Source organism: Serinus canaria, chromosome 1 (genome assembly GCF_022539315.1).
Source record: "Serinus canaria isolate serCan28SL12 chromosome 1, serCan2020, whole genome shotgun sequence".
NCBI classification, from domain to species: domain Eukaryota; kingdom Metazoa; phylum Chordata; class Aves; order Passeriformes; family Fringillidae; genus Serinus; species Serinus canaria.
The window spans coordinates 41,600,225-41,626,933 of NC_066313.1; the positions used below are offsets into that span (position 1 = coordinate 41,600,225).

Here is a 26,709-nt window from a genome sequence, read left to right on the forward strand (position 1 = left end):
TCAGCTGTGGATGAACCTATAGTTTTGGCTTAGGGTCCAGAAAACAGCCTCTTCTGTTTACTGGTGCAAACACATCCTTAAAGTTGTGTCCATGACCTGTCTCTGCTGAACATGTCTCATACAGTGTTTTGCATCCCAGATTTACGTGGTAACCCTGCACTTGGTGTCTGGTTAAGATTCTCACCAGACTGGAGGGCTGAGCCAACTCCAGATCCTGCCACATGTTTCTCACACCCTGCTGCAAATCCCTTCCAGGAAGTCATCACCTGTGTATCCCAAAGTGGCTCCAGAAAGTGAGGCTGGGCCCAGGTTTCACTGCAGTGAACATGATTTGGGACCTACACCTTCACTCTGTCCTTGTGAGCACAGACTGATGCTGCAGAGGGCCCATGGCAGCTTTATTGCTGCAGTAAATGCTCTTTGCAGAGGCCAGGGGACACTCACCTTTGGCAAATGATGCTCCACTAGAAACCAACACCCTGGGAAAGCCACTACAGCTGCAGTGCAACCCAGCCAAGAGCTGCACTCCTGCAGATCCTTCCTGCTGCCCCAGGGGAAGCCCCACAGCAGCTCCTGGAATAGTTAGGAGAAGGTGAAAAGTGCCCAGCCCCCTGTCCTGTCTCCTGGTGCTCCTGTGCAAAGAGAGCAACAGCTCTCAACAGCAACTCACTTGCTGCCTCCCTCAGACAGAGGAAAACAAGCGGGATAAGTGCAAAATCTCTCTGACAGAGCCCAGTGTGTGTCGCTGCCCATGAGCTGAGCTGGCATCTCCCGTCTGCGCGCACAACACCCGCAGGTCGTCCTCGGGTCCCGTCCAGCTAACACAGACATTTCCAGGTCAGCTTGAGCAGACAAAAACCACAGGAAGGAAGCAAGCACATCTTTGGTTCCACTTGCACTACATTCATAACCTTAATACCACATTAACACAGCAAGTGCATTGATGCTGTAATTGCGTTCCAGCTTCCTGAATGCTCCTCTTTATTCAGTCATGCTACTTTAGCCTTGTTGTGAGTTAGAAATCATTCTTGCTCTCAAGAAGCAAATCAATTTACAGATGTTGCAAGAGATAGGATTACCCAGTAGGTTTTCGTTTTTAAACACATGCAATGTATAAACTTTATTAAATGAAAGCAATTTCTCCAACAGGCACTTACACTGATGGCAGAGGGAGACAAATTGCAAGGTTTTTGAGCTTCAGGGAGAATCACAGCCTCCTTGCAACTGACTTGAAGGAATTCTGCCACAAACAAGAACACACGCTGTATCCTGTACCTGTGCAGGTTCTTAAATACTCATTGATTTTCAAGGGTACAGATATGATGCATATACATATATTGTTATCAGTCTGTGAAGCGTTGGCTTGAGATTGGTGGCACCTTTTTACTCTGAGCAAGATTTCTCAGTCAGTCAGTTTGAATTTTGCCATGGTTTTGACAAGGAAAGTTGACTCAATAATTTCAGGCTAAAATTTAAAACATTCCCTACTTTGTTACAATGATCTGTGTATGGATGAGTTATCCAATTTATTAAATAATAATAATGGATTAAAGCAAAAATCATTTTTTCTGGACTACAGGCAAGCAGCCATACTCTTGTGCAGCCTTTTTCTGCTACATTTATCCCATTTCAAATCACCTCCTTGGTCATGCATTTACTGAATTACATGGTTGTGCTGGGGAAGCTGCACTTTTGCCTGTATGATTGCTGTTCCTAATTAAAACAATTAGAAACAGTGTCAACAGATGGTGCTGAAGAGCAGCAGCATTGCCCTGGACTGCTCTAAGATCAAAAATATTCCAGAGAACTCCAACCACTGTCACCAGCTGCTGATTACATAATCTTTCAGTGATGGGTACTTCTGGAGATATTGCACTGTTTCCAGACATCAGTACACAATAAACTTTGTATTTCTATTAAAACATTGTAACATCTCAAATAAACATCAGCATTTTATTTTGTACAGTAATAATATGTCTCTCTAATTTTTTTAAGCCATCTTCTTTAATGCCTTCTTTGGAAGTTGTCTGTAATGCAGTCTCAATTCATGCTGTCTGCCCCTTCAGAGCACTCTGAAGTCTGTGATACTGTGATTTATAGGGATGAAACACACATTTCACCTGTAGTGCCAGTGATCTTTCTGCCTTGCTGCACAAGCTCTGCTCCTGGAACTGACACAGGGAGACAGGCTGGAGATGAGCTGGTGAAACAAAGTCTGTTTTGAATAGGGTGATGTCATGGGCCTCAGTTCAGTGATACTGACCCCAGGCCATATAGTCAAGATGAAAATATCACAACTGTTCCCAGCTGGCACCTTAACAATACATCAGTCTTGAAGGGCATGGAAACCTGCTTTTGGAGGCTGTTTACTCTCAGAGACCTCTGAGAACTGTAACTTTCTTCACACTTTATATATCCAAGAGCCAGTTCATGAAAATAAAATAATCCTCCTACTTCCAGAAAGGATGAATTCGATATTGCTTTGAGAATTTAAGAAAGATTTTAAAGAAATGCTGCAACATTACTAAAACTTATACCTTTTTCTGATTTAGGCTGGGATAGAGTTAATTTTCTTCCTAGTAGCTGGTACAGTACTGTGTTTTTTACTTGTGAGCAATCAGATGCAATAAGTTGACCCGTGTTGTACAAGAAATCAGGTTTTTCCTTCTGGGTCTTTTCTGTAAAATCTATAACTTTCAGTCTTGAATGCTCTTATACAAGAGAAAAATTAAATTGTATCAGCAGAGGAGCGAAGGATGCACATTTTAGATACTGCTACACACAAAATATTGTTGAACCAGCCACAGGCTTCCCATAGCTGCTAAGAAAATCTCTCTGTGCCTCTTTTATCTCTCACATAAATTGTAAAAGTTTCAGTTTGTACAGCCCCTTACTACAGGCACCAATGTCCATAAGAATGGGACATTGCACTTGGCTGGGATATCCAGGTTTGGCTTGACTCCACTCAAAACAAGCAAACTCAATCAATAAATATTGGCATCTCCAAGGGAGAGCTGAATTTCTCCTTCCAAGGACTGCAAAGAGAGACCTCGAGAGGGTGAGGTTCCAATACCTTGGATGCTCTTTGTCTGATGAATATATTTTTAGGTGTAGCCTCAATTAAACATTAAATCTCCAACATCACAGCTCATTGGACTCTCATCAGGTATAACACTGAAATTGCCAGAAGGCTGTGTTTTGGTGAAAGACCAAACCAGTCGCAGGATCCTTCACTCTGCATTTTCTGGAATCTCTGTCTGCTTGCTCAAAATGGTTCATGATTGATCACAGAGCATGTGCAGTTTCGCTCTGTCAAACCTCCTAAATTGATTGAAATAGATTGTTCCAAGACAAGCGTATGTATAACACAACGAAATATCCCACAATAAATAGTGTGAATGAATGGTGCTGACAAGAACTGATGTGCTTGTTCCAGACATCACATTGTACAGAACTGAGTATGTGCAAGCTAGAAAAGGTCAAAACCCTTAAAATAGCTGATGTCCACAAGCCCATCCTCTCCCTCAAGCTCTGGAGAAGTTAGGACTCAATTAGTGCCACACTAATTTCTTACTTCCCAACACACCGTGACATTTTGATGCCAGATAACTTTTGCTGTTTTGTAACCAAACCTTGGAGGAAAGCTGGATGTCACACATTTTTATTTGGATTCTCGTGTTTAATGCAAGTGACAGATGGATTCTTTTTTTTCCTCCAGTTTATTCCAATATTCCAGAAAGATTTATGTTAAAGACTCACCCAGGCACCTTGTCTCAGAGGTACCAGAGGATCTGGTATGTGATTCCTTAATGGAACATTTGTTTCCCCACGAGCAATGCATGTGTCACTTGTGCTCTGAAGCAATGCATCTTTCTTCAACAGTCTGCACCCCATTCCTTCTGATTCACGGGACAGACAGCAAGGATCACTGATATATCTGGTCCCCTCCCACACAAAGCAGGTTCAAGGGGCCAGCAGTCCGTGCTGAGGACTCTGCAAGGTCAGGCTTCGAGTACCTCACGTGCCCAGAGCTTGGACCACACCATGGTGCTGGTTTGTGATGCAGACCTCTTCTGCAAGGCAACTTTGCCTCTGCTGCACCCAGACAGCCATTCCACAGGGATGCAGTAGAAATTTAAGGTGATGAAAGTCAGGACACCAGGTGTCCATGACCACCAGTATCTGGCTGGCAACCATGCCAGGCGGAGGAGGTGCCTGCATCCAGCAGGATCACAATGAGATAAATGGGATCCATCATGAGGATGGCAAGAGCACAGTCATTCACAGGATTGACAAAAAAATATCAATCTTGTCCTCACTGAGAGCTTGAAAGACCTTCTTGGTGGCATTACCACACGTGAATCTTAGCAACCCCACAATATTCCAGGAAATCTTCTGCATGGTGTAAAATGACAGCATAAGAAATTAAATCACAGTGTGTGAAACAGCGTTTTAAAGTTTTCAACTCGGAATATAAGTGTCAAATCACTAAGGTGTCCCAATGTCCACACTGGGGAATCTAAGCTGCCCCACACTGCTCCCCTTTCCTTGCAGAGGTCCTGTCTGGCCCAATTTGCTTGAATCAAATTCCAACCTCTTATTGCAGTCAGATTTTAAAAGCCTTGGAAGAAAAAAATCCAGGCAGTGGATTTTAAAACACCCAATCCATGTTTTACACAATTTTGGTTTCAGTGGTCTATGGGCTGAGAAGATGAACTGCTGCCTGAGCATTCTCACCACACCACAAGACGGTCCTGTGTTTTGAAGACTGGCCAAGGCCTGAGCCAATACACTCTCCCATGCTCTTTCTGATAAAATCTACGTTATGTTACACTGCTCTGTGTTCTGATGTTACTACCACATCATTTTAGAAAATAAAATAAATCCCTTCCTCCCTCAGAAGGAGCATTCTACATGGGAGAGGACCCAAATGCTTTCCATAAAACACCAACCCCCGTTCACACTTCTGTGCACGAACAACACAGTGGAAAAGCAGCAATTGTTGCTGGAGTATCTGTTGGACCTTTGCTTTCCTTTTGCAAATAAAAACCAGGTTAAGATTTTCCTGGAAAATTTTGCTTGAATAAACTACACCAGAAGCACAAACCCAGTCTGTGTCATTTGATCACCAGTATCTTCAGAAATGTCATACTTCCTTCTAGTGCAAAGTTTAGCCAGTAAAAGGTTTACTTAGTTGACAAAATGAAAACAATTTTGAGCAGTAAAGAAATCCTAGCTTAAAAAATAAGCAAACAAAGACCAACTGTCCAGCTGCTGAATACTTTATTCTTTTTTTACTTTATACACCTGAGCTCTTAAGGCTTGTACAAAATATAAAACAAAACCCCAGTATGGTTGTATTGATCTTAAAACTGCAGCCTGGTATTTTTTCATCATTTATTGTAAATATAAAGAGGGGTATGAAAATTGCCAGTCTATCTATTGAAAGCACCTAACCTTTTGGATATTATGTCATTATTGTTGCCATAAGAGTTGGCTTAAATGATTCAATTTTTTGAAAAAATGCCAATTTCATTACAACTCTTTCAGCAGAAATGTGTTCTGTTTCAGGGAGAAATTCACTGAGAAGCGAACTTCCATTCAAACCTTTTTGCTTTCTCATCCAGGAAAAAACCCCCACTTTCAGTTCTACTGAAGAGAGGAAGAGCCTGCCTTCGCCTCCCCCACAGCTAATAGAAATGCACCAAACAAAAGGCCACAGAGAGAAACAGGAGGAATTATAAAAACACATATTCAAACTTCCCATACTAGCAAAATTCAAAATAAAATACACATTGCAGCCCCAGCAGTGACAGGGAGTGCAGCTGGGCAACATGAAGAGACGAACGTTTGGATGGAATGTAGGCAGCAAATCCTTCCACAGAGGAATGAAGTCCACTGGCACGTAGAAGGTGTGTCAATGTACTGTGGCTTGCTGAACCAGCTCCTGGGAGAAGCTGGGCAGCTTTTGCAAGATGCTGTCTGAGGGCACCCTGCACCAAGGGGTGGAAATCATGAAGCCGTCAGACAGCATCGTGCAGACTTAGGTCCCTAATGCAATATAAAACATATTTGCTACACATTAAATGACCTGGGAGCTTACTTTGGCTTAGTTTTTTCCCCCAAGCATTTGTTGTTAAGTTAATTAAGCATTTAAAAATAACAGTCTCTCACTTTCCAGAGACTCCACATAAATACAAATCTGTCTTCATCTAAAGGCCAGAGTTTCTGCAAGGGCAAATCAATACAGTTTCACTGATTGAGGATCTGGCCTTAAAAGTCTATCAAGTGCACTAAACCCAGCACAGTGTGACATGTGCCTTGGCAGTAGGACAGTTCTCTGGATTAACATTTGACGGAAAATTTGGCAATTAAAAAAAAAAAAAAAATCTCAGTTTTGAAGTGCTGCCATGTCTTTAATTGGTGCCGAGCACCACAGTTTCTCCTCTGGAGAACTGCACAGCTACAGCCGGGCTTTCGGCATCGTTCTCGTCCAGCTTCAGTGCCGCGTTGTCCCGGCCAGCGCCAGCGGGCTGCGGCATGGCCGTGGGCTCCGCCGTGGGAGAGGGAGCGGCGCAGTACAAGGTGAAGCCCACCATGATGATAACAAAGGACACGATGTAAAGACCTGAAAACTGGTGGAGGAGAAAAAGAGATGCATTAAGTCTCGCCTGATGTAAGAACATGCCAACACTGCCTTGTCACAAGAATGTGAAAGCTACCCTTCCTTGTAAAAAATATTTTAATGAGGATTATCACCGTGAGCTGGATTCAGGTCTGAAAACCAGAATTCAACAGTTCTATTTACCTAAAGACTTGGGCCACTGGCTGATTTTTTCTGCACCTCACTCCCAAGACTGCTGGACAAGGAATTTCCTTGGGTCTACATACAAGAATCTAAACAGGGAGAACAAAAGGGTGTAAACTAAGTCATACTGGACTAAACCAAGTCAAAGTTGTTTACTCACATGAATACTGAAACACTCTACCCCTAAGAGAATTTTGATCAAGCACATGCAAGTATTTCAGGTTCTGGCAAGAGATGAATCTCTGCGCTATTGGAAGCCACCAGAGCTGCTAGTTTTCTGCACAGATCTCTAACCACCTGCAAGACTAGATGAGTGTTATTGCTGGATCAAAACCACTTTGCTCCCTACACCAAACAGGTCCTTGAAGGGACAGAGGCTGGGCTCCTTTTACAAGACTGGCATTTGCAAGCTGTGAAGACTGGTGAGAGCTAAAGAGTACAAATTGCACAGGTGCAGCAGGCACTCTGTTGTTCACTCGCCTGTTAGAATTCCCGTCTTTGCCAAGATTCATCCACCTTGACAGAAAGACAAATATTACATAACACCAGATTCATTAACACCAAGTGCTGAAGTTATCCACAGACAGGAACACTTTTCAGCAGTTTATTAAAATCCTCCATATTCCTTTTGTCAAACCACACCGATTAAATACTAGGAGGTAGGACCAGCATATCCTGCACACTTCTTTCAATATCCTTGAACTTCCTTAGCTTCCATAGACATGCTTGAAAAATATGTTCTAGTTTATCAGGATGAAATAAATGGTAGGACCTAGACAGTGGACTCTCCTCCAAAACAGACTAAGGCATCTAGAATTCAGGCACTGCAATTCCTAGCTGGCAGTCACTTGGCTTGGAAACTCTTGGAGGGCAGCACACAAAAGGAAAAGCAGACTGGAACACAGTGGCCTTGTGTTAAGTGCCCTCTCTCCTCACCTTGTTGGCTGTTTGCCTGAAGGAGCTTGGACTCAAGGGCTCACCCCACACAGGAGGAAGAATCAAGCTCTGAGCTATCCCAACAGAGGCAGCAGGATCACCCATGGTCATACCTCCCACTGGCCTGTTCCCAGCAAACAGGCAGAGCCTGGGGCTGTATCCAACCACCTGCACAAATTCTCCAGCCTAAGGCCCTGAGTGAGCATGTGCCTGTGTGCAAGGACCTGTGGCTGGGCAGTCACAGGACCTGCAGGAACTGGAACTGCTGGAACTGCAGCTCCCTCGCAGCTGCAGTGCCCACAAGGCTGGAAGTGTCTCTGATCCTGATGAGTCAATTCCTCCAGGAGTGGATACAGTCACCAAGGCAGGATGCCAAAGCTGCTGCAGTGTAGCTGTGACTCAAGGCCTGTGTGTATTTTTGCATTTATTGACACAGGTGAACATTACCCATGCTGCTCTATCAGACCTACACTTTTTTTTTTCCTTTGAGGACGACCCAAGTGTTTTTTTCCTGGGTTTTTTCTTTCTTCTTTTTTTATTTTTTTTAATTTCAAATATTGCAACAACTTTATTGCTTCAGACACTGATTTCAGTCATACTTCGTGCAGCTGGTATCCTCATTCCCACTGCTGAGTCTAGAGTACTTTAAATGTTACTGGAGGACTGTATCTCCATCTAGTGTCTGCTTGTGCAGCATACTCCCTTCTACAGCAGTTTATACAACTAATGCATGAGAAGAACTTTCTCAATATCTCTTGAAGGATTACAGGTATCTATATGAATTCATTAGGAAGCACAGCAAGGATTCATTATGGAGCAAAAGGAAAAAAAATTAAAAAGAGTTCAAAGCAAGCATGAAAAATTTACATTTCACTTTAAAGAGACATGGCTAGGGCCAAAAACTTAAGTGCATTAGCAAAACACTGTGCACAAATCAAAACTTTATCAATTTCTGGGCCTGGTCTCTGCTGCAGACACTGACTGTGGTTCTTCTGTTTGTTTGTTTCAGAGCAGGCTCAGACCATGGCAATTCAGGCCTTGCCATGGCTCTCTCCACTCTACAGCCCACCCAGGCCTCCAGCAGCTTGTTGTGAAATATCATCTGATAATGGGGAATACAGAGCAATTCCCTGTATTTTTTGCTTGTAGATTCCTGTATCCAGAGTGCTTTTTAATCCAGCAAACATCCCACTTGGTTCCTTTGCCCCATAGGTAAAGAAACAATATGGTTAACTTGGCACTAAGATTTTTTACTGCTAAGAGCCATGTCAAAATTAGGCTCTCTCACTTCATGGTTATCTCAGATAACAAATGAGATAATAACTTATCTCAGATCCTCTGATTACTAAAGATGTGACATTATTATTGCTCCCCTTTTTGTTACTTCATTGTTTCTAACCCCAGATGCAAGTTCCTATTTCAATAAATATCTGAAGTTCTCTCAACACAATCCCAAAGTCTTTGCTGGTTCATTTTTCCTTTTGGCACCAGATTACCTCACTGTTGGAAATTATGAGATGGCCTGCTCCAAGAAAAACTTCTTCCCAAAATAAGCTAAAAATGCAAAAAATAAAAATATATCCCTTCCAAAGCTCTTCTTCCTCTTCATTATAATGAATATAAATTTATAATCACTTCTTGAGTTAAGCTCTCTGGGCGCCAAAATCCACATTTGGAGTGACTCAGAAAGGATTTAATTGTTAAACCATAAGTATGGTTTGCTTCCTGCATTCATTTTTAATGGATGCTTTGTAGTTTGGAGCAAAGTCTGGAACCCAAAACAGGGAGGAAAACTGAGCTAAGAGACTCTTGAAAAGGAAAATCTAGCTGCTGTCAGACCCTACCACTACCAGACTCTGCAATGCCTTCATTTTCAGAAAATAAATCTGACCTAAAAGCTTCTGGCTGAAGAGAAAGCAACCACATGGAATAATACAAATTAAGCTCCTAAGCAAAGTTCACAAGCTTCTCACTCTCACAAGCTCTTCCAGTCACCGAGTAGCTGACTCAATTACTCCAATTACTTTAATGAACTAGGTTCTCACAAGTGATTCTGGATGGAAAGTGGAGGGTGGAATGAAATCCTTTCAACCCTGTCATTTAGCCTGATCAGAGATAGCCAAAAATATTTTAGAGCACAATAGAAGCAACTGCCTTTTGGAGAGTGCACAGAATAATACATTTATCTGTATTTTTTTCAGATCCTTTAGTCTCTCCTTAGCAGCAGCCCTGAGAGAGCTTGATTCTCATCCCGAAATCTTGGTAATGAACAGATTAAACTTCTGAAAGAAAGGATTATTTTCTGAAAATCAAATCGGTTTTCTTTCAGACACCAAATGCCTTTTAAGACAGAGAGATTCAAACCCTCTCCTTTGACACTTGGGAGTAATGAACTGGATCTAACAGACAATTCCACAAAGGGCTTTCAGTGGAACTCTATTATTGACACACCTCAGGAAATTATTTACTATCTCTTAACATTAACTTATTCCTTCAAGTGTGAAATGTCTTGAAAATGGCTCTCTGGCTAATGGTGTGAGGCTCTGCCATTAACTGACATGACTCCTCCTGACTGACACCTGCCAACAATGAATGACGGAAGCTGCAGAAATATGCAGGTGCAAACTGTTCTGGGGCTTTTAAGAACATTATGCTTTATTCATCATTTTGGAGTAAAAAACGTAACTGAAAGAATGTGAAAGTGGAGGAATGAATGTACTCACCTTGTAAAAAAACAGGTAAAGCCCAAGGAACAAACTGTAGAGATCTGCAGTCAGAATCGCCAGGTTGACCGAGGTTGCGCTGGTAACTTTAATCACAAATGGCATGAAGCTGTACAGCGCAAACATGCACAGGGCAAAGGCTGTGAACAGTAGTGCTGCAAAACAAGGTGACACGTTACTCCTCAGGCACTGAACTATGATTTTATAGAGCACTGATAGTCTTCAGATGCCTTAAAACGAAGCATTTTTATCTCCTAAAAGGTATAGGACTGTACATGTAAGAGGAGCATGAAAGATTACCTTGTATTGCAAGAGTTACTGTATCTAGACAAGAAACTATAGAAGATTATATAGATATAGATATAGATATAGATATAGATATAGATATAGATATAGATATAGATAGATACAGATACAGACATAGATATAGATAAGATATAGATATACACATACATATGTAGATGTATTTATACAAGAAAGTTCTTCTTCATTCCTACATAACATTAGAGCTGACTGAAGAAATTTAGAGCCACACTTCTCAATAATGTTATTAATGTTCAGGTCAAAATGTGTCAATTTTTCCTGTACTTCATTTAGGAAGTTCAACAGAAGGATGTTCTTGTGATGTTTCAACAACAAACACGTCAGAAATTAAACAGGTTTCATTTTTTACTTGTTTCAATTTATTTTGAAAAATTATTTCAAGTTATATGTAAAATGCAAAACCTGTTATAATGTTCAATCCTACAGACCCTCTCTCTTTGCTGAGCTGCAAAGTTTGAAGAAAATAAACTTGTGAAATACAGTATTAATGCTGCCTGTTATTTAGAGAAAGAAAAGCCCCACCATTCAAAATTTAAATGATCATAATTTTACAGTGTTCTGTAACATGCACTTTATTTTGTCATACACATACCAATTTTCCAGTTCCATTGAATTTTCATTATCTCCTTACGTTCCAGAATGGCTCTAGAGTTAGAGAAAAGATATAATGCAGTAAAAAGGGAAAAAAATCATACTAAAATAGAGAATTTAATTACCAAATATATAAGAAACTTTTCATCTGTAAGCCATTCATTTTTTTGTTTCAAATTTTACTGAATGACACTAGCTCAAACATCTAACAAGCATGAAAAAAGACATAAAAATTAAAGTGCCTGAAAGTCAAGAGCACTGTTATTTAATTCTTATGCCTTTTTCACAGGCGTTTTAATCCTTCAGCAATTCAGTTTTATTTGATATACCATTGAGGAAATTATTAACTATAATGATGAGAAATGAGGACTATATAATTCATTAGACAGACTTAAGTGCATCTGGGCTGTTACTCAAATGTGGTTATTTGTAAGAGTATACACGGCTTCATTTTAAACTCGAGTTTATTATGGAAGATCTGCTAACAATTATCTCCCAATCTTTTCCACAGAGAAAACTCTTTAAGAAATACAGTCCTATGAACAGTCCTCAGCATATTGAGTGTCCTCACAGACATCAACAAAATAAAAAATACAGCTAAGTATCCTATGTGTTCAACTGCAGGAGTTTAGCTTTAGAACTGCTGCAAGAGGAGTAGTGCAAATAAAAAGGATATAAAACAGATGCTGATCAGCAACAAAAATCAATTCAAGTGGAAGGACTCCCATATAGGCCACATACAGATGCAACAAAGAATTTAATAACATCATTTCAGGGTATACAAGCAATCATCTGTAGTATATTCTTAATTAGTTTCAAAATAAATATTAGATCCTTACAGCTGTAGACCGCTGAAAATAGTCCCAAACAAGCCCACCATTCCTAGAAACTCGACTCTGCTCAGATTTTTCACAATGTATTCCTCACCCACATTAGAAATGGCATACAAAGAAGCAGCAAGAAGCACTAAGACATCTCCAATCACCACGTGACTACCTGTACAGAAATATTAATCCACAATAAGGGTAATGCCGCAAATACTTTTTAACTTTCCTTAAAAAAACAAGCAAATTTATCTTGAACATCTCTATCTTCCTAGCTGATTCCAGGGGAAGGGGGAAGGAAACCCTTCCTGTGTATGCAGAGGAGTGTCTGAGCACATACTCTGCTGCCTGCTCACCTCATCCTGCACAGTGTGGAGTGAGCAAAACCCAGCATTTCATCTCATCCCAGCCAAGACCCTGCTGTATTATCTGGTCCAATCCTACTTCTGCTGACCTCAGGCCCTGCAGGGAATTGAGCAATCCCAGTTAGAGATGCTCACTGCATTTCGAGAATATTGTCCCCACTTTTGCAGTAAGGCTGATTCAAGGCTTGCTAAAATCAGCCTATTGATTTTGGAAGGACCTGGACTCAGCTTCAGGTTTAGGACATGCCCAAAGAGGACACTGCACATGGGTGGTACCGTGTGTCCTGCTGCAATGTATTTATACTGCAAACTGTGCTACCATCACTCATCATTAAATGTCTCTGTGCATCAGCTAAATAGCAAGAGGATCACTGCTGTTCAATTCCTTCGATTGGTTTAAAATTTCCTTCCCTGAACAATCACTAAGAAAATATGTCTAAAATATGAGGGTAAGCAGCAGTAAGGATCCCCAAGTCAGCAAATAAAGCACAACTTTCTAATGCCACAGGGGAATAGTCTTCTCCCTCCAAGATACTTGTACCACATAGCAGTAAAGCTGAACTTCAGTTTGTCTTATGTCTTACCTACAGTAAGGCCCTAAAATAACAGCACACATTCTCATCTCTATGCTGCCTGATGAAGGCAATGCCCTGAAATCTACCTTCTCTCTTAGCCTCTGGCTCTGAAAATTCAAAATTCTTATTCAAAGTAAGATCCCCATGATAGGGGTTGATGTAGGCATCTGTCTTAAAGAAGACAAGACCTGCCCTTATCTGCACCCTGCTGGCTCCTGGCCCCAGAGCCCAGCCTCCCTCACAGAGGTCCCAGGAATCCTGGTATCCTACCCCACCTCCTCTTGCACTCCCGTAGTAAGGCCCTGCTTTCTAGGCTGTGACCTTGGGGACACATGGATCATTTCTGTGGGGTCTGCCAAACAGAACACTGAGAAGTCAGCTGCTGTGAGCAACTTTTTATGAGTTATTTGTACCCAGAGAAAATTGCAAATCAGAGAATTTGCAGAGAATCAGCAAATCTGGCTGCCAGTAGGTTGATACTGTATAAACTAGACAGGGTTTGCAGGCAGAGGCCACTTCTTCTATTAAACCATTTCACATGACAGTCAAAGTGAATAAGCTTTCAGGAATGAGACTTTTCATCACATTGCCTAATGAACAGCAGCAAAATTTAAACTTAACACAGGCAGTTTTTTTTAAGGTGGTAGAAATTTCCAAACACACAAGAAAAGAAATTCCACAGCTCCCCATAAAATCAACATCTCCTCTTCCCGGACAAGAAATAAAAATAGCAACATGTTCTCTTTTAAAACAGAATTGTATCTGCTTTACAAGTTCCTGTCCACAGCAGGAACCATCTCTTTGCTCTTTCCCAACCCCCCCCCCCCTCCGACAATAAAGGACTCCTTACCTTCACCTTCCTCCCTCCCTGCCAAAATGTCTGCACCCACCATTGTTCCCACACCCAGCAAACAGATGGCAACAGCAACAAAATGTATTAGCTTGTATCTTGCTCGGAGAAGGAACCAGGACAAAGCCATCAGCACAGGAATCCCAAAACAGTCCAGGAGCTGTGGGTACAGAAAAATTGTTTGAGTTAGAAACCCACCCCAAATCTGGACCACAACCTGAAAGCAAATGCCCAGGATCTTACTTCCAATCATCAGATGTTAAGGAAACCTGCAAAGCAGCCCCAGTAGAAGAGAGGGATGAGACCCACATTTCACCATTAAAAGCATTTTGCAAGTGAAGGAGCTGGAACAAAGGCCCACTTTCTCTTGGAAGAAAAGCACTGATTTAGAAACTCTTCTAATGATGGCTCTAATCAATCTTTGCAGCTTCACAAATGAATGCTAGGATGCTGCTCTGAAACAGCATTGCTCCCCGGGGCTCCATGTACAAAGCAAAAATATGGAACTATTGATGAGTACAAGTAATCTAATTTTACATTGATGTGACTGTGACAAGGACCTGACCCTGCAGCTTTGGGTTTGATTGATGAACTGACTTATCTTTCCTTTCTTTATTTCTTCTGTAAAAGTTTCTATGCATCTTTGCTTCCTGTTAGACCCACCCACAGAATCACAGAACTGCTTGGATTGGAAGAGATCTTAAAGTTCATCTAGTTCCAACCCTCCTGCCATGGGTAGGGACACCTTCCACTCAACCACTCCAACCTGGATGTGGACGCTTCCAAGGATCTTCTACCTATTCCCCTTCAGGACAGGAAGCAGCAAGAGTTAGCTATGTACTTAATACAGAAGAACATATGCTGCAGCATAAGATGGGTATATTGTTCTGAAATAATCAAATACCATCAAGACCACTGTGCTAATCATAATTGGTTTAAAATTTAATTCAACAAAATAGATTTTGTTTCTGAATTTCTGAAAGGAAAGAAAAGGTGTATTTCCTGACCCGTCTCAGTAGAGTGCCACAGAACTACAAAAGGGAACAGCCTACAGCAGAGGATAGAATCAACTTCCCAAAGATTCCTGAAAAATTACTCTCAAATGTCAGCCCTTAAAACTTGGCATCTTGAAGCCCCAACAAAATATATCTAGACCAGTAGGACTGGGGTATAATCCCTGCAATCATGACAAGAGCCCTTAGTTCTTAATGTTTGTTTCCAGACTCTGCCTGCCTCAGTGCACCACTGCAGTCAACTTCTGTGCTGTGCCATTTCCCCAAGGACTTCTACCAAACTTGTTAACATTTTGATGATGTCTGGTTCTTAATAAGTTTTAAAATAAATATTAGTTCATAACTATACATATATATACAATACAGTTCATTACTATACATAGTAAAGTCTTAGAAGCATAGTGCTAAGAGCAGCTATTAAAGATTAAATCCTAACAGTGCCTCTAATCTTTCCATCTATTTGTCTTTGCTCCTTGGATTGCCTAGCTTGCCCAGTTTGTAAAGTCTATGAAGTGTAAAAGTACTTCTTCAGGCTGTATTATGAGACATTACAACTACCTGAGTCTCACTATGTGATACCAAGCATATCAATACAACTTTATACCATGGAAAATATCCCACTGTGACTTTCTATCTTGTCACAGGTCTTGTTCTCTATCTTACCTTTAGTCTACACTCGAGAAAACCTAACATTTCCTTCAAATTTGACTGTTTTGACTACTATCAAACAACAAGAAATACTACAAGCATTAGAAAGCAAAATTTTTACCCCTCTGGTGGTAGATACATATCTCTTCTACTAATAAGTAAGTTTTCACTTCCCATTAACTGAGATGTTAGCATGCAGCCTTCCAACCTCCAAGCAGTTTTTCCACCCAAATAGAAAGAGTAGAAACCCTTTGAAAAACATCTTAATGAGGATGTAAGGGAGAAGTACATAATGAGCCAGAAGCTCTTTCAGGAATGCCAGATGTGGAATTGCTGCATCCAGACCAAGAACACTCTGGAGAACCACAGCACCATGGTTAGAGGACTCACAGCCAGGGCACAGAGGCACCAAATAATGAAGAACACACTCTGGTAATCTGTTCCAGGAGACAATTACCCTCAATTACAGACAGATGAAATCAGATTTCCAACTACTGGATCTTACCTTCCCTTCATCTAGTACATTACACAGCTCTTCTGTGCAGGATCAAGATCAAAGAGGTGCAAAGCAGATATAATATCACAATGAATTGTGTCAATGGAACAAATTTAAAAATGAAGCTTATTTATTGAGGTTTTACAACATTTACAGCAGTACTGTGGTACTGACTACTATTTCCAGTAGAGCCTCTTCAAACTCTCATCTTATTCAATTCTAGTACTTTTAACAAGGGAGGGGGCAAACCAGATAACCCAGTGATTTGATTTACAAATGTTTTGACTCAAGCCACACTTTGGCCACAATGTTTATAGGAGGTTTTAGACGCAGGGTAAATTATTAAAAGATCTTTTAATATAATGGTTAATAAATTATCACAGACAGTTGGAGTTCATTGGTTTGCTTATAATTGCCAGCTTCAGACAGCTTTGTAAGCAACAATGTTCAACTGCTCCTCCTGCTCTTTCCCCACAAGGCTCCCTAAGGGCAGCCTCTAGCTGAGCCCCTGGGCTCATCCTATATTTTCTCCTATTGAGGCTAGCACTCTTCCATCAGCTGACAATCTACCAATAGTTGCCTGAAAAACATTTCTATCGGAATCATCGACAGAGCAAATGTTAAATGTGCCTGATAACATGTTAAAAATATCAAACCACAGCTATACTGCTTATTTTTTGATATAAATCACACAATTGTTATCACATAATTGTTACCAGAGAATATCCTGAGTCGGAAGGGACCTATCAGAATCTTTAAGTCCAATTCCTGGCCATGCACAGGACACTGCAAGAGTCCCACCATGTGCCTGCTGTCCAAATGCTTCTCAAACTCTGTTGGGCTTGGTGCTGTGACCACTTCCCTGAGGAGCCTGTTCCAGTGCCCAGCCACCCTCTGGGTGAAGAACTTTTCCTGATAGCCAACGTGAACCTCTCCCATCTCACCTTCACGCCGTAATAGGCGGTCAAACTGCAGCACAGTCAAGTCCTGCCACAGGAAAAAAGGACACTGGCAGGAAAAAAGGAGTATCCTGGCACGGCCTCAGCCACAGCCAAACATCCAGCTCTGGACCAAAGTCTTTGTCTGTATTTACCAAGAAATGAGAGCTGTCATCCCACTGTTATCACCCTAAAAATCTCCAAACCCCTCCTGTAAAATGCTGGTATTTGATAACTAAAGGGAAACCAGTTCTGCTTGTGTGTGCGTGTGTGAGAAAATACATGGAAGTTCCTTGCTGAGCAGAAAAAAACTTCTCTTTGTAGCTACGTTTCATAGTGGTGAGCCGAAGCTCCAGCCAGACAGCATTTTAACAATGATTACACTGCATTTGGGAAGGTGCCATAAACCCCTGTGCTGTTTTTAAGTCCCTGGGAATCCACTCACAGCCAGTACGGCAGACAGGCCATCAGGCTGGGTGCTCTGAATCACACGTACTGATGTAGCTGCAAAATCACTTGCCAAAACCAAAAAGAAAATGCCTTGCACTAGAGCAAATCACAGGCTTCTGCTGTGGGTTTTTTTTTTTATATTGTATCTCATTTCTGACAATGGAGAGGAACTAGTGACTTCAGAGAATGTGTAAGAAACCTCAGGGCAACAGGCAACTGCAAAAAAATCGCAATTACTGAACTGATCAGTTGTAAGGTTACCAAAGGGGAAAAAGGCACAGAAAATGATTGAGTTTTTTGGACAGGACAACCTCTTATATATATTCTTTTTTAATTTCTATGAAAGAAATCATGGAAATAGCTTTACTATTTCTGAGAACTTGGATCAAAGTCCTGGCTTCTTCAGCTGTAAACTATAAGGTCAAATAGTGTCTAACTTATCAGCTTAACTTGATCTTGAGTCTGAAACAAGTCACTCTTAAAACTTTGATTTCTTAGGCATTATTTGTAAGGAGATTAAAGACCTAATGAGTCATAACACATAAGTATGAAGTGGAAATGTGACAAAACAGGGACCCAAGGGACACAACTGGTCTTCAGTAGTGCAATGAAAATTTACTGCAGTTCTCTAAAGGGAGTCCAGACTGCAGGAGTTTATTGCTTTACAGGTATTCTCTTAAACATTAACCCCTATTACTTTGACTCTGTAAAACACTGACTCCTTTCCAACTAACAGCCAAGTCTTCACGTCACTATTTTGTTTTTTTTTATTCAGGCAAGTGGAGCCATGACCCCAGTCACAGATCCTCACCACTGGTAACAGCAGGCATGAACTGGCACAACATGGATACACTCCCTACTCCTCCACACTCACACAAGTGAGTTAACTTGGGCCTGACACAGCTCACTAACAGTACAGCCAAAGGCAGGGTTTACTCCCACTTTGCTCAGTGTTCTGAGTTAGTTTGTTCAAGGAAACTGCACCTGCAAGCTTAGGAGACTGCAGGAGGAAAGCACTGACTCTTCCAGCAGCTTTTGTGTGTGCAGTGTGACAAAGAAACCCCAGCTGTAGCTCTTTTGTTTATAGAGCTTTTTCAGAACACAAGATTTATCCTAATGCAGCAATGCAGCATCATGTACTAATGTTGCAGAGGATGTCAACATTACTTTTACTTTACTATTTACTAACATTACTTACTATTACTTTATTTATGCTGACCTTCCTTCAACCTCTTCCAGAGAGGATCCTGAACTGCCACATCAAAACCTACAAGGCTGGTACCCCCCTGCATGGGCAGCAACATGAGCTGACATTCAGTGCGTCCTCACAGGTGGGGTTGCATCTCACAACGCCTCCCACAGCTTCTAGGAGTAGGCAAAAGATCCACCTCACTGTCATCAGCAAGAACCTGCACTGAGTGACTGTATCTGGTCATAAATCTTTATTTTGTGTCAGGAGAAAAAACTGAGTGGCTGTCAGCAAACTCTAAGAAGAGCTTTTATCAAAATAATTAGGGTTCAACTCAGGAGCTGGCACAGCTCTACCAGCCAATCTTCTCTGTTTCCTGGAAAGGTTATTCATGATACAGGATGCTCTTACCTGTACTGCAGAGAGAAAATAGATACTGGAAAGTTCTTTTCAAGCTTAAATAGCTTCCATGTCTGTCCTATGAATCTCATTTTAGAAACCAGTCCAAAACTGTAATAAAAGCAACAGTTTCAAAAGAGAGATTGGTCCTTACCTGCACACTTGTGAGGGTTGTATATTGGTAGGCTTTTACAATCGTGTAATTGGCTTCAACATCAGCCAGTCCCACAATAATATACTTCCACCACCTCTGTTTCAAAATCTGCCAGAGACTGTCACTGCCTGTTTAGAAGAAAGCAGCAATCAATATGTGTTTCTTTCCAACCAAACGTTGCACGGGAATTTTGCTTTTTAGAAGCATAAATAATACCAAGATTGACTTTGCCTGCCCCTGCTTTAGATACAATAACAGGAAACACAGCCTGGGAGGAGACAATGCAAATGGTGAAAAGCACAGAAATTCTTCCACATGAAGCCAAATACAGCAAGACTAGAGTTGTCTAAAGAGTAAATTAATAAGAATAGGAGGAATACCCTTAGCCTCTGGTAACAAAGCGTGTTAAAACAAAGCTTATTTTTCCTAATATAACATATGACTTCAAGCCAAAGAGCACAAAACTTTAAACAGATATGATATTATATCAAATTAAATGCACACTTAAGCTGTGAAATAATTTCCATGTGTTGCTATAAAGTAGGAACTTTAAAAACTAGTATGAGTATTGAGGTCTTTCTTTTCAAATTCTGAAAGGAAAATGTAGAAAGAAAAAAAAAAAAAGAACGAGAATGTCCCATCCCATATTTCACATACCAGTCCTAAATATCAGCATTGTTGTGTAAACCAGAAGCAGCAAACAATAGTTGATGAAACTTTGCAACATTGGAGCATTCACTTTGAATCTGTCTGCCAGGTACTGGCTTATAACAGCAGTCCCACAGATACACAAGGAGAGCATCTGGCCCAGAATTACAGTTTTCCAAACATACCTGTGAACATAAAAGACAAAACAGTAAGTTTAGAATTAAGCATTCAAGTTTCTAAAAAAATATTTTCTAGTCTTACAGGAAAAATGACATTTTTTTAGACTGACACTTTTTTTCCCCTACTTCCTACCCATGTTGTCCTGTTACTGCCAGGTAAGCAGGGTTTTATGTACAGAGAAGGTCTAGTCTGACCTCAGGACAGCCACGTGAGAAGTGAGGCCAGTTCAAACCTCCAGCCACGGAGACTGCAGTTACTTGCAAGGATCTTCAAACAATTCACCTGGGCAGGCTCTACCCAATAGCAGATTCTATTCTTATTTAGCAAGTTTTGAGTTAAATCCTTTGTCCTCCACTGAATTCTATCCTGACTGATCAAGAAAGATCTAAAACAAGGAGATAAAGCACAACTACCTTCAGACTCGTCTGAGACCAAAGTTTTAGTGAGCTGAGACATTAAGATGAGCAGTGCTAAAGGAAGACAAAAGTATTAATGGTAAAAACATATAAGAGCTCTGTTTGGAAGGCTCTTCAACGATCATCTGGTCCAACCCTTCCTGGGAAAGGGAGCCTCGAGACTATTTAGCACCCTGTCCAGCTGCATCTTGCAAACCTCCAGTGATGGGTACTCCACAACATTCCTGCAGAGGTCATTCCAGTGATTGCTTGCTCTCACCAAAAAATAAATCTTTCTTATAATAAGAATTATTGCAATTAATACTTATTGCAGATTTTTTCAGTTCTACTACATCATGTTGTGCTGAAACTGAGGATGGACTTAAGAATGCATTTTGGGTAAGATCATGTTTGCATTTATAGCTCTTCTTAAATCCCACCCACAGACAGGAGGGACAAAAAAAGAAAAGAAGCTCATGCTCTTTTTAGTAGCAATTCTTCATCTAATAGAAGATGAACCATTCCAGATGCTCCTAGACAACCAGGGGCATGTAACTCTATGTATTATTTCTGGCTTGCTCTTTCTCCTGCCAGTGGAGCTATGCTAATTTGTACCACCCCAAGTCTCTGCACATGCACAACATACAGTGACAAGAGCTCAGTGCTGTGCTGTCTGTACAGGTCTGCTTAGTTCACATTTAATCTGTTTACTCTGATGACTACTGATGACAATTTAACTGTCTGCACAATCAATAAATTTGTTTCCACTCAAATTAATCAAGCAAGGGAAGAAAGGACCTCATTAGGATTCTGCACTTACCCTGTGCCCACATCTCTCCACACTGACTTCTGGCAGGACACCCCTGTGCCAGGCACACCACCTGAGAGTAACACCACAGGCTGTTTTCCCAAGGTGGGTGACCCCAACACAGTAAGTACCAGCTCACCCTGCTGTGCTGTGTTGTGCAATCCAGCTGCCAGGCAATTAGAAGGGTGTGTTTGACAGTGCTAAACCCAACCACAATCATGCAATCAATCCCTCCTTTTGGAATGGAGGCATCTTCCTTGCACAGACTCCAATGCACCTGCATGAATCTCGTTTTCAATTCAGCCTGACACCAAGCTCTTCTGACTTTGAAAATGCTACTGGGCACATTTTTCTCTCCAAGTCCACTCTCATTCTGATGAGACAGCAAATCTCTATGAAGTCCAGCCACACTGTACTTCCAAGAGATTTGAATCCCATGCTTTGCTACAGCTTGCCTTGCCAATCCCAGGAATGGTGCACAGTCACACTCTAGTATTATATATCATGTGACAATCTTGTAAGGTACTGTCCAGTCTCATCTGAGTAACTCTTACTGGTGTGTGAAAGAAAAACATTCTCATTTCTAAACAGATTTCTAAAATACATTTGGTGGGGGGTGGGGGGTGGTTTTCATTAAAAACAGCAGGAGAAAAAATCTGAAGCGACCTAACTTCTGTTATATTTTAACTGATTTCTTTTTAATTTCTTTATATTCTGATCAATGGTCTGTGCTATTTAGTGAACAACTCAGACACATTCTGGCTGATTATTCTGGCTGATGCAGAAATATCTTTTTATGGTAATGAAAAGAATTTAATCAGTTGCCACTAGAACAAATGTGATGTAGGTTAGCTAAAATTTCAAGCAGGCATGGATGAGGATTCCAGCTTGCCCTTTGCCAGCCCTGCAAAATCTGGCTCATTTGCAGCAGCTAAAGTGACAGAAGACCCACTGAAATTCAAAGGAAGATACACTGCAGTGAACAACATACAAAACTTGTTTTCAGGCATTTAAGAAAATACATATATACTTTTTACTATTCAAATAAAGCTTCTTGCCACAAACTAGCAGAAAAATGTTTCTTCTTCACCATCAGCACCCAAGTCACACAGCAAGCCTTTAGCAGTTTATTGGACTAAACTCACCCTACACTTGGACTAGCAGGGAGGAGAGTGCAGAGGTAGGGATCAGACATGAATAGAGGCATGACTGGGCAAAACTGCTGCAGTTTTGCTGGAGCAAAGCCTGTGTTCTGCACAAAATGAACTGCACTTGTCAATATGCTACCAGGAGAGGTCAAAGCTGCCTTGGCTGGCAGAAGCCCTGATCTGGACACAAACTCCCCTCCACCAACCCACTGGGTGTTGCCACAGAGAAGGGCAGAAGCACAGGCAATACCACCCCACAAGCTTATTCAAGGAGGCTCATTTAACATGGACTTCTGTGTGGTAGGGCTTTAAGCATTTTTGTCTAGAATATGAGTTGCAAGGGGCAATTTTGCTCCTCCTGAGCTACAGCACCTTCTCTACAGCAAAGGCCTGGACTCTATGTGCAGCGCTCTGGCAAACCGGATAGCAATCATGTTCCAGTGAGAGGATAAACTGGGGAAAACCTGCTGCCTCTCAAATTTGTTAACAATTGAGCTGCTCCAACCATCATTTACTCAAAACAAGACAGACCCATCTGCCCTCTTGCAGTGAAGTAACTCCAATAAACTGATCCTCAGTTTTTCTAATAACTAAAGTTCCCCAGTTCAAAGTACCTAAGGAATTATCTCCTTGCATTTCTGCATTTGGGAACAGAGGCAGGTCCAGAACCTCCAGAACTGTTTGCTTTGTGGTTATTGCCCTAGCAATCACTGCTATTTAGTTAATATATGTCTTGGCAGTACCACGGCATTTCCTTCTACTGTAACAAAGGCGTCTGACAAAGCAAGTAAGCTTCATCACACCTCATGCCCTTCTCTATTTTTGTCTATTTTAATTCAAGGAACTTTTTCTTGCCTGAACAGATTCAAAATGTTAACATCAAAAAACACATAGAAAGATTTAGTCTTTAGTGGAAAACTGGCCTCAAAAAGTCTTCTGTGAATCTCAAAATGCTCCATACCTGGCAGCTTTCTCATCTGTGAGTAAGGTAACAGCCTCTTGCCCTGACTGCTCCCCAAAGCCAGGTGGAAGCCTCAGCAGGAAGCAGCAATGGCTTCCCCTCATACCATTTGCCAAAGCATGAAAAATAATTTCTTCAAATTGAGATGACATCATCATGTTCCTGGCATGATGCACTGGGCTCATAGCCTACCTTAAAAAATATATTTGATCCTCTGTAAACTTGAGAGCAAACTTTAAATTCTACTGTTTGCATTTTGCATGACAATTTCTCCTGAGAAAAATGCTTTAAAGACACAATTTTCCATTCATTTTGTTATTGATATGAGTATCGATGACAGTGACTTTCTTATTAATAATTAATCAGATTTTGAAATATATTAATTATTAACTTTGATATGCCAGAACTTAATCCTCTCAGCTTTTTTTTTTTTTTTTAATGCACTGGAAAGGACTAATTCACTTTGGAGTCTCAGATGATGCAAGGTAAGTGATCTGAAAAGGCCTTTGTTTCATAGCTGGGTGGTGTGGGTTATTGTTGGCTTTTAATACTTGGTAGCAAGCTACTAAGATTAGTCCTCCCCTCCCTTCAGCCATCCTATCTTAGCTAGCTGTATCTATGGCTTTGAGCAAAACAAAAGTCATTTTGGGACTTTTTAGAGCACGAAAGTTTGCCACAAATTGGTCTAAAGTGAACACTGAACAATGTGCAGCTCTCAATATCATGAGAAACTCAAGCTGACTTTCCTTGGCTCCATGTGAAATGCAGACTAAAAAATGTACCAAGACACTAAAATACAATCTATATAGGAGGAAGTTAAAAAAAATTAGTAAGACTATAATTAACAATTTTGCTAGCAATTAGTTTACTAAATCCTGTAATTTTAATGTGAATTTTTAATTTATAATAAATACAACTAATAAAATATTCATTTTATTTATGTCACCAATCTAATACTGACATGGCAAATCCTAGCAATACTGTTCACTTACAGAGTGTATTTGCTTTAACTACTTGAACCCTTCCTAAACAGGGGAGGAAGAGACATTTTAATTTCAATGATCTCACTTTTTCATGCTGATGGTTAAGGGAAAATGCAGGTTCAGACTGAACCATATTGCAACATAATTAGTAATTAACTAAGAACAACAGAATATATTTTTAACAACTAACATAATCAGAAGTTAATTTTTCCATGTTCTGCTTTGAAACTGATGTCAATTTAATTTGCAAAAGGTAAAAAACAGAAAAGCACCAGAAATATATTTTCTAATGATTCTACTCAAAACAAACAAACAAACAAAAAAAAAAAGGCAGAAAAAAATCCCCACAACATAACCCAGACCCAGCCTAGTTTATTACATACAACTATTAAGCCTTCCTACGACTCAGAAAGGCCTCAAACAAAACTGAAGTGGCTGAGCCTGCTGTCACCTGGATGGGAAAAAAATAAGAAAAAAATATCAATTCAGTATCTCAGACAACACTTCTTAAAATTCAGTGAAAGCTATTGATTTTCTTTCAAATACCTTCCATAGACTCACTTAAGTAGCCTTTGGCAAAACTAATGGCATAGGTGAGGTTACTGAACAACTCAACAAGTTTCTGTCTTGCCTTTTGGGTCTCTCCTCATATGCATGAGGAGTGAAAAGAGAAAAACTTATAACCAACCGAGAAGATGAGACTTTGTCTACTGGAATAAGGCTTTTCTTGGCCAGCAGACACCATCACATCACCAGCAGCCAGATTACAGTTTATGAGCACGAGGCTGGCAGGAAAGCTAGCACATCCTTGGCTGATAAATCCTATGCAATAATTATTAGTGACCAAACCTATAGCTCAAAAAAAAAGCCTTTTAAACAAGGACTGTTTTCCCTCCCTAGAGGGAAAGTGAAGCTGTAAATGGATGGCCTGTAAGTCTGAGGATGCAGTCCTGCTCTCATGGAAGATAGTGCTTTTGAAGTATCAGCTTGTCTGCACAGCTTGGCAGATATTTTTCCACAAGTCTTCCATGCTTAACTAGTGCTCATATTTCAAGAGATATACCTGAACTAGTCTCTATCTAAGCTGATTCACGAAAGGAGGAAGTGGGGATATTGGTCTTTCTGGACTCCACACTTTGCTTCAGTTATCTATTACCTTCGCTATCCCCCATGACCTGTCCTTCATAATGATCGAGAACTACAGCACAGATAAAGTGCAGGGAAAAAAAAAAGGAAAACAAAAGAACAAAGAAGACAAATGCATGTGTTTATGTGTGAGAGCACAGTCCTACTTCAACAGAGTCAAAACGTCACTCGCTAATTCCACGCTCGGCCGAGGCGACTCCGAGCGCTCTCGCCCTGCAGCATCCGCAGGCTGCAGTTCGTCGGCGCTCCCGGAGCAGCCCCGGCATCAGAGCGTCCGCTCCCGGGGCAGCGGCCAGAGCTCCCCCGGGCTCCCCTGCGCCGGGCCGGCCGAAGGCTCCAGGCTCCGCTCAGCCCCGCGCACCCCCGGCCGTACCCGCGGGCCCGCACCGCGGCGGCTGCTCCCGGCGGCGCAGAACGGCCTCCGCATCCCGACCGCGCTGCCCGCCGAAGCGCCGAGAGCAGCATGGACGCTTCCCCGCTCCTCCCGTCCTTCCCCCGCTCCGCCGGGCGGCTCGGAAGCCGGCGGGCGGGGAGGCCGGCGCCGCGCGGTTCCACGTGGAGGCCAGGGACTCACCAGGTGCAGAGCTTGGCCCCGAGCAGCGCCAGCAGCCGGCGCAGAGAGGAGGCGGCGGCCCCGGCCGATGGTTCGGCCCCAGCAGCATCAGCATCAGCAGCTGCAGCAGCAGCAGAGGCGGGCGGAGGTGCCCCGACAGCAGCGGCCGCCTCCTCCATGGAGCGGCTGCCCCGGCCCCGCGCCCGCCGGCAGCGGGCAGGGAGAGATGGAGGGCGGGCGCTGCGAAGGCGGCACCCGGCGGAAGGAAGGGATGAGCAGCAGCACCGGGACAGCGACACTCCTCCCCGGAGAGCGGCCGAGACCGGCTTTGTGCCCGCCGAGGGGCCGCCCCTGGGTGGGTCACGGCTCGTGCTGAGGCGGGGGGTCGGAGCTCTCCTGATGTTGCTTCTCCTGGACGCGCTCCGGCCCTGCAGTTTCCTTCAACCGCTGGGTGTAGGTGGGGAGCTTTAGCAGCGCCAGCGCCACGCTGGGGTTCCCGCTCTCCCGCGGGGCCCCCCGGCAGCAGCCCAGACCGGTGCCCCGGTGCGGGGCCCTGCAGGGCTACTTTGCCCCCAGCCCCTGCGCAGGCATTGAGCCCCAGGGC

General features: G+C 42.1%; 1 protein-coding gene across 1 annotated transcript; it reads right to left on the reverse strand.

The window, feature by feature from the left end:
* Positions 1 to 5,266: 5,266 nt before the first annotated feature.
* On the reverse strand, positions 5,267 to 26,323 carry SLC35F2 (solute carrier family 35 member F2). Its single transcript, XM_030234865.2, has 8 exons — positions 26,127 to 26,323; positions 19,941 to 20,116; positions 19,284 to 19,411; positions 13,997 to 14,156; positions 12,222 to 12,378; positions 11,384 to 11,436; positions 10,468 to 10,622; positions 5,267 to 6,635 (listed from the first exon to the last, which is right to left on the reverse strand). The coding sequence occupies exons 1-8, from the start codon at positions 26,282 to 26,284 to the stop codon at positions 6,417 to 6,419; spliced, it is 1,206 nt and encodes a 401-aa protein (XP_030090725.1). The 5' UTR covers positions 26,285 to 26,323; the 3' UTR covers positions 5,267 to 6,416.
* Positions 26,324 to 26,709: the final 386 nt, after the last annotated feature.

Excerpts from the sequence above, each read along its gene's own strand:
- SLC35F2 (XM_030234865.2), bottom strand. The coding sequence starts at position 26,284 with ATGGAGGAGGCGGCCGCTGCTGTCGGGGCACCTCCGCCCGCCTCTGCT. Across the intron at positions 12,379-13,996 it reads AGGGAGGGAGGAAGGTGAAG|GTAGTCACGTGGTGATTGGA; the intron begins GTAAGGAGTCCT and ends ATTTCTGTACAG. Across the intron at positions 11,437-12,221 it reads ATTTTCAGCGGTCTACAGCT|AGCCATTCTGGAACGTAAGG; the intron begins GTAAGGATCTAA and ends CTCTAACTCTAG.